This window comes from Carya illinoinensis, chromosome 12, assembly GCF_018687715.1.
Source record: "Carya illinoinensis cultivar Pawnee chromosome 12, C.illinoinensisPawnee_v1, whole genome shotgun sequence".
NCBI classification, from domain to species: Eukaryota; Viridiplantae; Streptophyta; class Magnoliopsida; order Fagales; family Juglandaceae; genus Carya; species Carya illinoinensis.
In genome coordinates, this window is record NC_056763.1 from 24815216 (window position 1) to 24828911 (window position 13696).

At 34.7% G+C, this 13696-nt stretch overlaps 1 protein-coding gene across 2 annotated transcripts; it reads right to left on the reverse strand.

The window, feature by feature from the left end:
* Positions 1-363: 363 nt before the first annotated feature.
* LOC122289096 (probable methyltransferase PMT18) lies at positions 364-4369 on the reverse strand. Of its 2 annotated transcripts, none has more exons than XM_043096031.1 (6): positions 4108-4369; positions 2335-3027; positions 1832-2042; positions 1426-1723; positions 858-1322; positions 364-752 (listed from the first exon to the last, which is right to left on the reverse strand). In XM_043096031.1, exons 2-6 carry the CDS (start codon positions 3019-3021, stop codon positions 524-526), a joined length of 1890 nt encoding a protein of 629 aa, XP_042951965.1. In that variant the 5' UTR covers positions 3022-3027; positions 4108-4369; the 3' UTR covers positions 364-523. The 2 variants fall into 2 exon arrangements, with proteins under 2 accessions (XP_042951965.1, XP_042951966.1); XM_043096032.1 differs by lacking the exon at positions 4108-4369 and adding an exon at positions 3881-4055.
* Positions 4370-13696: the final 9327 nt, after the last annotated feature.

A 13696-nucleotide genomic window follows, 5' to 3' on the forward strand; every position in this document is an offset into this window, starting at 1 on the left:
GACTTTGCTATCCCCTATAACGTGGTTCATAGTATTTAAAAGTGGATTGCTCATGTGTCTATCTGTTATTTATTGCCGTTAAGGGACTGAGAACGGCGTAACCGTCCAGAAGAGGGCCTCTTTTTTTTTCGTGTCTAAGAATAAAGTTCCGACTAAGCTTAAAGGTGCACAGACCCTTGACAAAAAATTACCACATCAGTTTAACCACGTCAATGTGTATGTTAACATAATATCAAATGTTATAACCCCAAGCATTTTCCTTTTTAGTGCTACAACCTTCCTTTTCACCCATTGTAAACAAAATACAGACCTGTGCATTTCTAAGTAAGGCAGTAATGGTTATCATAAAAAGGAAACATAAAATGGAAATAACTGATCTCTGCAATTAACAAAATACATGATGGCTAAGCAAAACTGACCATTTCCCATGTTTATAGGAACAGTACGCTTTAGCAAAACTCAAAAAAATATATAAAATCCAATGCTTTGGCAAAACACAAGTATACCTAATAATTCCGGGCAACTAGCTTTGTTTTTGTGCAGCTTCACCGGTCCAGTAACCCTTGACAGCAACAAGAATTTTCTCCGGATTGAAGGGCCCACTTTCGTGGTCCACAAACTGGCTCTTCCATCTCATCCCATCTATAATACCCTGAACCTTCACAAGAACCTCTACTGTATCCCTAAATATAACTGCACCTTCTGGCCTCAAAATCCTATCCATTTCTAGCAGAATGTGGGTGATGTCACACCTTCAATACACAAACACAAAGCCAACCACAATGTTCAAAATTACAAGACCAAAAATCATTAAGCATGTTGTGTGCAATTGTGCAATTGTATCTCAAAGTTTTTACCTGTCCTGGTATATGCTGAACAAACCGCCTGCATGAATGAGATCGTATGTTCTTGGATATGTTGAGAATGCCTCGCACCAATCCTGGTACGTCCCAATGAAACCGCGTTCATAAATCACACCTAGAGTGTCCTGGTTCGAATTGGCAGGAACCACATTCATAACCCACACAGGATATTTGGACAAGGCTGCAGCAAACCCACCAAGGTAGGCATTCATGTCCATGATGTTCCTGTACCGTCCCTTGGATAGGGGAATGAACCCCTTGTAATGGGACACCCTGTCTTTCCATAGATCATTGTCCTCGTGGAATTTCTCTGTGGTGATGCCTGGTATTGATCCACTAGTAATTCTAGGAGGGATGGCAAATGCACGCAGGGGCCACTTCTCCAATGCCCCACCAGCAACTTCATCAGAGCTGCTTACCTCTGGCAGTGGGGTTATGCAAGTTTCCATGTTTCTGTACCTTTTCAGCACAAAAAGATGCGAAGTTAAATAGAGTCAACCACAATAGTTTTTGTATTACCAAAGCAATGAATGATGCATGAAAGATGATGATGTGGGAGTACCAAGCTGTGTCTGGATCATCCGACTGGCATATATGTGGCGTTTTATAAACCTTCTTGCTTTTAATGCAATCAATGTGATTGAGAGGCTTTTGCCAGATTGCAAGATCATTCTTTTCAATCACTTTCTTCCAGCACAGGCGCTTGGCTACATCCTCAATTGCATCTTGCTCTTGTTTCAAATCTTCTTCAGTTCTTTCCCATCCTCTCCAGTATGTCTTCCAGCGGATTGGGGGGCCGGAAAGAATCCAGTAACCACCGGGCCTCAGAACTCTGTCCACTTCAATTAGATACATACCATCTGTAGAAATCAAACCATCTCAGATGAATACACGTCTTTTCTCACTCACTGCATGCATAAAAGAGGAAGTGTGATGAGTTTTAGCTTTTGCGATTTATAAAATCTCACCATATTTCTGCCAGGGAATCAAGCAGCGTGAACAATGAGCCATATCAAATGCCCTTGCTGGGTAAGGAAGCCTCTGTGAGGCCATGATGCCAATCATAGCAGGAACTCCCCGCTCCAACGCAAACTGGACCTGTGCTTCGTGCGTGTCCCTTGGTGCAAACGACATTGCCAGGATGTCCCTCCTCAACAGGTAAGCACCCCAACTTGCAACCTTAATACACACAACAAAGAGAAGTCGTGGGGAAAGCATATTAGCAAATTTCCTGCCATCTAATCTATACTGAGAAGTCATAAATTACAACAAAACACATATAACTTATATGTATCTTTTGAAAAATTCTATATACTACACCATCATCTCACTGTTATCCCAGGGTGATGGGTAGCATTCCCATCAACTTTTGAATTATTTTCATTAAAAATTAAGAGATAATTATAAAAAGAGCCACATTTACAAAATGGGATGATAGTAAAGTGTAGTATATAGCATTGCTGGTACTTACACCACAGCCTGTGTCTATGGCAGTCCTGATATTTCCGCTTTCGAGAGGAATGAGGTCGTTAATGTCATCAATATATGCATCAGCTCCACGGGGGAACATGGTACCTCCTCCAGGAAATCTGAAACGGTCACCTTCGACCTGAATCCAATTCTGAACAGCCTTCTCAATGCTGAGTTCTCTGTGGGGAATATTAACATACCAGGCGTAGTCTCGGCTCTGAGGCCACTTGAAAGGCGTCCTATATCTTGGAGGAGCAGGTATAAGGCAACGGAGGAGCTCTTCCTTTTTGGGGCAATGCCGCTCTCTGTATTTCAGCATGACCCGATCGAATTTCCTTCCCCTCACTGGATCTTGGCAAGGAGTGTACTCGCTATAGGAAATATCACAAGGTGGGAAATTCTGGGCTCCCCCGGAGTTGTTCATTTCAACTTGATGATGGCTTTGAAAATCCAATGCAGAGGATGAAGATGACAATGGCAGACTGTTGCCTGCTGAAGCCGACCCAGTATCGCTACGGCCTCCATAATTGAAGACCTCGGATAGATTTGTGGGGGCAGAAGTATTCTGCCAAGCCCCAATAATGTAAGACAAAATGCAGAGAGCACTAACCCCGAGGATCCAGGTGAGGCGATTCCTCTTGGATTCCGGCTGATGAATTTTTGGGGATCCACTGTACTCTTTTGCCATTTACTTCTGCCAAAACAAAAAGATATCACAAGAGAATTTATTCACTTTGTGTTTTTTACTCCCTTTTCAGATAATTGTATTTGAAACAGAGGAGGCTGCAATGGACAAATAGACACTAGGCTGAACATTTTCTTTCCAAAATAACTCTTGTTTCCTTTTGGGTTTTTGGAAAACAAAAGCAAGAATAAGGAAAGGAATCAATTAGGCAATTAAATCACAAACAGCATGAAAATCATTATCTCATGTCACCTTCTACCACCCCACATTCATTATATGGGGAAAAAAAGAAAATCAAGAAAACAGAAGACGAAATTTCGCAGGAACATGTAGATGAAACGGAGCAAACAGGGATGATCAGTCGGATAGGAAAGGACTAATGAATGGAAGGCAAATCAAAAACCAACTAGTACTTTAGGTTTCACAGAGAAAAGAAGTCGAAAAGTCAATGGCAGCGGAACAGAACAGCTCAAAACCTGAAAAAAATTAAAAATTGAAAGACAAAAGTAACGTAAAATATCAAGAAAAAGCGACCAAACACTAGATCCGACTATCAGCTAAGCTGCTAGTTCGTTGTAGGAACTGAAGTGAAACAAAAAAATGATACGAGGAGATATAAGTTATAACCAAAGGAAAGCAAGATTATGCAGAAACTGGAAACTGGAAACATACCTCTTTCCAATTCAAAAGAAAATCAAAACCCAAAAATCAGAAAAAGGTGTGAGAAGGTTTGTGAAACCACCACACATAGAGAGGTGGAGATATGTTCGTAAGAAGGTTACAAACCACGTATGGCTTTACATGAGAGAGGAAACAATATTACAGAAGGAAATAAATTATAAAAGAAGGAAATAAACCATACAAGAATATTACAGCATGGGTCAACTATTATAAACAAGGAAAGAATTGCTAAGCATTAGGAGAGGATTCGGGAGTATCCTCAACAAGGTGCGCCCCTTCTTCGTACTTCAAAAAGCTCTAACGAGAAACGAACTCTGCAAACCTTTTTCAAGGGAAACCACAGGAAACATCCATGCAGTGGACCTTTTCTTTCAAAAAGAAGAAAAAAAGAAAAGAGAAGAAGCACACCTGAAGGTGATGCTCGGCTAAAGACTCCCAGATTCTCACGATGAAATGTTATTAATAACTACCATGTGAAGTTACATGAAACTCCTAGGAATTCGAGTTCTCCTTTATTTTCTCTCTCTAGTTTTAAGAGTTATAGGCAATAGCTATATACATCATAAAACTTGAAGAGAATACATAAATGAAGCTTGAGGCAGACAAAGAGGCGACCGGAGAAAGAGAGAGGGGGCTTAAAAGTATAGAATAATGGATAACACAGAAAGGCGGAAAGCCTCCGCCATTACAGGAAGTGGTGAGTGGCGAGCATATATACGTGTTGAAAACGGAAAAAAAGAAAAGAAAAAGGGCAAGGGATATTATTATTATTATTATTATTATTATTTGCTTTTTCTTTATTCTTTTCGATAGGAGAGAGAAGGATGGAACCGGTCTAGATCGATCAAGACAACGAGGCCGGTGGCATTGTTTGAGCGTTTGAAGGAGACTGACCCGCCTCGTTTAGCTCCCAACCCTCAATTTCTTTCTCTTCTTCTTCTTCTTGTATGCATTTCCAACATTTTCTCAATCCTCACTCACCCACACATATTATTCTCTCTCACTCTCTCTATAACAGAGTATTATTATCTTGGCCACGTTAGCCATTTTAATTCTTTAAAAATTATATTTATAATTATAAAATGTATAATTATTTTGTAATTTTTTTAAAAAATAAATAAATACGAGTTTTAATGAATTTTTTTAATAATTTACCTTTTTTCAAAAAAATTACATGATATTTATACATTTTATAATTATATATAATATTATGTTTGTATATATATATATATAAATATACACATTCGAGAGAGAGAGAGAAAAATGATCATATTATTAAAATTAATTATACCATTGTTGACTTCTAATGATCTAACATCATGTTATTGTTATTGGGTAAAAGTATCGATCATGTGCCCACAGCTTCGAGAGTAGAACTACTCCTCCAAATTCAAAAGGGTGTTTTCAAATGGGAAATATAATCACATGAACAGCAATAAACGGCTAATAAATGATAGAAGTATAATTTTTTAAATAATTATATTTTAAATTGAAGATAATAAGTTATCTTTATAAATTATTTTATAATAATAACTCATATAAAAAATTATAAAAATAATTGCATATATCATTTTTCATCATAGTATTGTTATTTTAAGGTTTTTTTTTTAATACTACACATTACTTACTTGACATAATTTAATTTATAAGATAAATGTCAAAATTTTAATTTTATAAATCAAATCGTAACATTTAAGTAACGTATTGCCCAGATGACTAATACAAGATGGGGGTGAATTGAGTTGTATTAAAAAAATAACAATTATAAATCAAATATACAATATAAAATATAAACAAAATACGAAACAGTAATAAATATAAAGAGTAAGGGTAAGAGATAAACAACCTCAGTATGTTAATGAGGTTCCGCCCCACTGCCTACGTCATCGCCTCAAGCTACCCCTTGAGGATCCCCAAATTCACTATTCAACCTCCTTCAGGTAGAGATAGAAACCTATTACAGTTTTAAACAACACCGCTATAAAAGATACATGTAGAACACCCTCTACACTTGCAATCACTTTACACGTGGTGATTCAACTATTCCCTGTGTAGAACACTTTCTACACGCACAAGGGTTATACATACATTTTTACTGATACAAGAGCTAATAGTGGGTAGATTATAAGAAAACACTCATCAATAAGTGAAATAAGAATAATACATTGCAAATTATATCTCTCAAAATGAACAAGAATTAAGGCTCAATACTTAGAGAAGAGAGAATGAAAGCTTTGAATGAATATTGTATGCTCTTGGTGTGGTAAATGTGAAGCTTTCAAATGATCTATTTATAGGCATATGAGACTTTATATTCAAATTTAAAAAGATTCACATGTCAAAGACAACATCATTCATTTTTAAAAAATTTAAATAAAATGTTCTTTTTTTTCAATTGTCAAAGACAACATCATTCATTTTTTAAAAATTTCAAATCTAATCTTTTACTTTTGGCATATGACAAAAGGAGCACACTTTACTTTTCAAAAAATTCAAACCTAATCTTTTACTTTTTGCATATGACAAAAGGAGCACACTTTATTTTTCAAATATTTCAAACAAAATTATCTACCTTTTGCATAAGTAAAAAAAAAAAATCACTTTTGAAAATATTCAAATAAAACATACACATGTGAAATATGACAATCAATCATCTTTAATATTTTCAAAATTCAACCCTTTAATCAAGGCATGCACATGTAAAAGATGACAATCAATCATCTTTCAAAATATTTAAATTTAATTTTCAAAATATTCATGCATATGTGGAAAATGTATTTTAATACTTTATGATAAAATATTAATTTTGAATCTTAATCCTAATTTCGAATTTTTAAAAGATTTACAATATTACTCTATAACTTTAATGTGAACTTGTTCCCTCCTTACTCATGCTTGTTTTCTTGATATATTTGACTCTATTGTGTAGACAACTTGAGCTTGAGACTTCTTTATTATTTGAATTCATTTGTTATCATCAAAATCTATGTGTAGATATATAATTATACAAAACTTGAAATTTTGGATTCAACATAACGTAAATGGTCTGGTGTATACACCAAAAAATAATAATTCTTTTTATCAAGAAATAGTAAGCAATGTTGCATACGGCTCGAATAAAAATATTAGTTGAGACGAGATTAGATAAAAAAAATTTATGAATAGTGGTGAAAAAGTTTGTAAATAGTAGTGAAATGGTTTGAGTTAAGATATTTTATAAATTTTGGATAAACAAAAAATAACAAGTTCAATAAAAATATTATAAAATATGAAAATATTGTTAGAATATAATTTTTTAATATAATTTTTATTTTGTGATTTGAAAAAATTAAATTATATTTTGTGTTTTACTTAAAAGTTTGAAAAAAATTATAATAATTAATTAATAATTAGATAAAAAAATTGAGCTTTAAAATTAAAAAAATATTTATATGTAAATACTTTGAATGCCAAGATGAGATTACGTAAAATAAGATGGATGATATAAGATGATAATATTTTACAAATAAAAAAAATCATAAACATTCAAAAGATTTAAAATTAAAAAATATTTATATTTAAATAATACTTAGAATGTTAAGATGAGATTATGTAAAATGAGATGGATGGTATAAGAGGATAACATCTTACAAATAAGAAAAATAATAAATAGACTGTTGTAAAATAATATTGTAAAATTGTATGACCACCTTGAGCTAGCCGTCAAATGCACAGTGTATAGTGCCAGCATAGTACTGCATAGTAATTGGCATAGTAAATGGCCGACATAGCACAGTGTGCATAGTGCCAGCATAGTAACTGGCATAGTAAATGGCCGACATCGCACAGTGCATAGTGCCAGCATAGTACTGCATAGTAACTGGCATAGTAAATGGCTGACATAGCACAGTGTGCATAGTGCCAGCATAGTAACTGGCATAGTTCCCTTTGTACGCCTATATATATCGTTGAATTATTTAAGAAATTCATAAGTTTTATAACTTCTCTGAATTCTATATATATATATATATATATCTCTCTCTCTCCTTTCGATAGTTTTATAACACGTTATCAGCATGAGAGTTCTGACGATCTTGAAGCTAATAGTCCTCTACTTCAAGTAAGTCTTTCAATATATTTTTTTGTAGTTTTCAAAATGAATATAAAATATTAAACATACTTATGTTCCTGATTTATATATGTAGAAAATGTCAAATCTTACAAAATTGGAATTCGTTGCTCTTGACATTTCTGGGAAAAATTATTTATCTTGGATCTTTGATGCTGAGATCCATCTGGATGCAATGAACCTGGGAGATACAATTAAAGAAGGAAATCAAGGGTCCCTGCAGGACCGTGCTAAGGCAATGATTTTCCTTCGGCACCATCTTCATGAAGAATTAAAAACTGAGTATCTAACGGTGAAAGATCCACTTATTTTGTGAAATGATTTAAGGGAGAGATATGAACACCAGAAAACTGTAATCCTCCCAAAAGCTCGTCATGATTGGATGCACCTGAGGTTGCAAGACTTCAAGAGTGTTAGTGAGTATAACTCTGCACTCTTTAAAATTAGCTCGCTATTGAAATTATGTGGTGAAAAAGTCACTGATGATGATTTGTTAGAGAAGACATATACTACTTTTCATGCCTCGAATGTGCTCCTGCAGCAGCAGTATCGAGAGCGAAAGTTCAAGAAATATTCTGAACTTATATCTTGTCTTCTATTAGCTGAGCAAAATAATGAGCTTTTATTAAGAAATCACTAGTCACGTCCTACTGGTTCTATATCATTCCCTGAAGTGAATGGTACTAGATTTACATCATTCCCAGAAGCGAATGGTGCATCTTTTCAAAGAAAAAGAGGGCGTTGACGTGGTAAGAAAAACTATAGAAGTGGAGGTCCTAGAAGTGACCACACTAAAAGGGAAAATAATAGATATACACCGTACCACCAAAAGTGGTTCAACTCAGAAAAGGGCAAAGGTCCTCAAAATAAATTTGTAAAGAAATATGAAGATGAATGCCATAAATGTGGTATGACTGGACATTGGTCTCGTACCTGTCGTACAGCTAAACACTTGGTTGACTTATAACAATCTTCCATAAAAGAAAAAACAAAGAAATTTGAAACAAATTTTGCTGAACCATCATATGCTTTAAATTCTATAGATGGAGAAAATATTACAAGTCTTGATGTTTCTGATTTCTTTGAGGATTCTAGTGGTAGAATTGATCATGGAAGTGTTCCTTTTTAATTAATGTATTTCCTTTATATTATTATAAAATATTCTGTAATGTTTTTTTTAATAATGAAAGTTTTATATATTTTGTAGAATCATGAGTCTTATTGATGAACTTTCTATCTCCGAGATGAATAATAAAGATGTATGTCTGGCTGACAGTGCTACAACTCACACAATTCTTAAGGATAAAAAATATTTTCAAAATCTAACATTGAGTAAAGTCTATGTTCATACTATCTCCGGTTCATCGAATCTAATTGAAGGCTCCGGAAGAGCTTATATTGTGTTGCCTAATGGTACCAAATTTTGCATTAATGAAGCTCTATTTTCTTCACAATCCAGAAGAAATTTATTAAGTTTTAAAGATATACGTCGTAATGGTTGTCATATTGAAACCATTAACGAAGACGATAAAGAGCATCTTCTCATTACTAAAATAATTTCGAGCCAGAAGCTCGTATTAGAAAAACTGCATGCCCTCTCATCTGGATTGTATTATACAAAAAATGAGAACAATTGAATCACATGTTGTAATGCACCATAAGTGCATTGATCCCAAAATATTTATGACTTGGCATGATCGCCTTGGACATCCGGGATCAATAATGATGAGACGAATAATTGATAATTCGTATGGGCATCCCCTAAAGAATCAGAAGATTATCTTACCCAATGAATATCCATATTCTGCATGTTCTCAAGGTAAATTGATTATCAAACCATCTATCTCAAAGGTTGGTTTTGAATCTCCATTTTTTTTACAAAGGATTCATGGAAATATATGTGGGCCTATTCAACCATCAAGTGGACCGTTCAGATATTTTATGGTTTTAATTGATGTATCAAGTCGATGGTCACATTTTGTTTACTTTCCACTAGAAATGTTGCATTTGCTAAACTTTTTGCACAAATAATTAAGCTACGAGCACAATTCCCTGACTATCCAATTAAAACTATTCGATTGGATAATGCAGGAGAATTTACATCTCAAGCTTTTGATAATTATTGCATGTCAATAGGAATAGATGTTGAACATCCAGTTGCCCACACATATACTCAAAATGGTTTAGCTGAATCATTGATTAAAAGGCTTCAGCTAATCGCTAGACCTTTACTCATGAAATCAAATCTTCCTATTTCTGTTTGGGGACATGCTATAATTCATGCAGCATCATTAATTCGAGTTAGACCATCAGCATATCACAAATATTCACCATTACAGCTTGCATTTGGTCAGCAACCAAATATTTTTCATCTTCGTACTTTTGGATGTACTGTATATGTTCCAATTGCACCTCCACAACGTACAAAGATGGGCCCTCAACATAGACTTGGGATATATGTTGGGTTTGATTCTCCATCTATTATCAGATACCTTGAGTCTCTTATAAGGGATATGTTTAAGGCACGTTTTGAGGATTGTCATTTTGACGAATCCATTTTTCCAACAATGGATAATGAGAAGTCGGTGCTTGAAGCACGACAAACATTGTGTAATGAGAAGTCGGTGCCTGAAGCACGACAAGAAATTGCTTAGGAAAATAAAGCTCTTTCCCAATTTGATCCTCGTACAAAAGAATGTAATCTAGAGGTTCAAAAGATTATTCATTTGCAAAGTGTTGCAAACCAATTACCGGATGCATTTACTGACACTAAAGGTGTGGTAAAATCATATATTCCTGCTGTTAATGTTCCAGCAAGGATTGCAGTCCCTGAAGGACAAGTTGCCAAAATAGCAATAGGCGAGTCTAAGATACGCCTGAAGCGTGGACGACCTATTGGTGCTAAGGACAAAATTCCTCGGAAGAGGAAAATACAAAATGAATTTGATACTCCTGAAGAGTCCATACCAACACAGGCCATAAGAGTAATTGATGCTCATGAAGAGAGTAAATCTCCTGAGAAAGAACCTCCTGAAGAGGTATTTCATGAAATGTCTTCCCTTGAAGAGGGACAGGTACCTGAAAATAACGAGATCTCGATACATTTCATGAGTACAGGAGAAATTTTGAATAGAAATAAAACTGTTGTCGACAACATATTTTCATATAAAATGGCTCTTGACATTACCAGAGTAATGAAGAAATTGAGTCAAGAACTGTCGAAGAATGTCGACGTAGAAATGACTAGCCAAAATGGAAATCAGCTATTGAAGCTGAATTAAACTCGCTAGCAAAGCGAGAGGTCTTTGGACCAATTATACAAACACCAAAGGGTGTAATGCCCGTTGGATATAAATGGGTATTTATACGTAAACGTAATGAAAGTAATGAAATTGTGCAATATAAAGCACGACTTGTTGCACAAGGTTTCCTGCAGAAACCGGGGATTGATTATGAGGAAACATACTCTCCTGTTATGGATGCAATCACATTCAGATATTTGATTAGTTTGGCAGTTATAAAAAGATTGGATATGCAGTTGATGGATGTGGTCACCGCATATTTATATGGATCATTAGATCATGACATATATATGAAAATCCCTGAAGGATATAAAATGCCTGAAGCTTCTAATCTGAGTACATCCAGAAGTATGTATTCTATTAAGTTTCAAAGATCTTTATATGGGTTAAAACAATCCGGACGCATGTGGTATAAACGCCTTAGCGAATATCTATTGAAAGAAGGATTTGAGAATAATCCAATATGCCCATGTGTTTTTATTAAGAAATCAGACTCCGGATTTGTTATTATTGCGGTTTATGTTGATGATCTAAATCTTGTTGGAACTCCTGAAGAGATCAGAAGAACCGCTACATATTTAAAGAATGAATTTGAAATGAAAGATCTTGGCAAAACGAAATTTTGTCTCGGCCTGCAGCTCGAGCATTTGCCAAATGGAATTCTCATTCATCAGTCAAATTATACAGAGAAAGTCTTGAAACACTTTTACATGGACAAAACTCATCCCCTGAGTACTCCAATGGTTGTTCGATCACTTGATGTGCAGAAGGATCCATTTCGTCATTGTGAAGATAATGAAGAAATTCTTGGTTCTGAAATACCTTATCTCAGTGCAATTGGAGCCCTGATGTATCTTGCAAATTGCACTCGGCCTGATATTGCATTTTCAGTTAATTTACTTGCAAGATATAGTTCCGCACCAACTCGAAGACATTGGAATGACATTAAACATATCCTTCGATACCTTCGAGGTACGATTGATATGGGATTATTTTATCAATATGGTTCAAGTCCACAATTAGTTGGATATGCAGATGCAGGTTATCTTTCAGATCCACACAGAGGAAGATCTCAGACTGAATATGTATTTACTTATGGAAATTCTGCTATATCATGGAGATCTGTCAAACAAACACTATCTGCTACATCTTCAAATCACTCAGAGATCATTGCAATTCATGAAATAAGTCGAGAATGCATTTGGCTAAGATCAATGATCCAACATATTTAAGAAAAGTGTGGTCTTCCAGTGATTAATGATAGTCCAACAACTTTATACGAAGATAATGCTGCTTGTATTGCTCAAATTAGATGAGGATATATCAAAGGTGATAGAACCAATCATATTTCACCTAAATTCTTTTATACTCATGAACTTCAAGAAAAAGGTGAAATTAAAGTCAAGCAGATACGATCAAGTGATAATCTGGCAGATTTATTCACAAAAGCATTACCAACTGCAACATTTAAGAAGATTGTGCAGAACATTGGAATGCGGAGACTTGAAGACCTTTTATCATGTATTTTTCAGGGGGAGTAACGTCTTGAAGACTTATGCTGATTGTACTTTTTTTCCTTCGCTAAGGTTTTATCCCACTGGGTTTTCCTTCGCAAGGTTTTAATGAGGCAATCTTAAAGCATTTTACGGTACACATGAATATTGTACTCTTTTTCTTTCGCCATTGGTTTTTTTTCCTACAGGGCTTTTCCTTGGCAAGATTTTAACGAGGCATATTCATTATATGTGGTCATCCAAAGGGGGAGTGTTGTAAAATAACATTGTAAAATTCTATGACCACCTTGAGCTAGCCGTCAAATGCACAGTGCATAGTGCCAGCATAGTACTGCATAGTAACTGGCATAGTAAATGGCCGACATAGCACAGTGTGCATAGTGTCAGCATAGTACTGCATAGTAACTAGCATAGTAAATGGTCGACATCGCACAGTGCATAGTGTCAGCATAGTATTGCATAGTAACTGGCATAGTAAATGGCCGACATAGCACAGTGTGCATAGTGCCAGCATAGTACTGCATAGTAACTGGCATAGTTCCCTTTATACGCCTATATATATCGTTGAATTCTTTAAGAAATTCATAAGTTTCATAACTTCTCTGAGTTCTATATCTCTCTTTCTCCTTTCGATAGTTTTATAACACACACTATACTTTTCATAATATATTTCACAATCATGTTTTACAATGAAGGGTATTATTGTAAAATATCATATAAAAGTAACACCACTTTACTAAAAGAACCTCATTTTATATTATGTGTTGTGAAATGTATTGTGAAGAGTGTTGTGTGTCTATCATTATTATAAATAAATAAGAAAGGGAAGGTTGACTAGTTGACTTTTAAATTTAATGCGAAGTTGGTACGATGTGGGATCGACTTCCCATGTTAAAGGGTAATTTTGGGAGATGTTTGGAGAATAAGGAAATATGAGAATTTTATGATATCATGATTTATGAATAATAATGAGATAGTTTGAATTAAGTATTTTTTAGGTTTTAAAAAATGAAAGAAAAAAATTGAATAAAAAATATAATAAAATTAAAATATTGTTAGACTATAATTTTTAT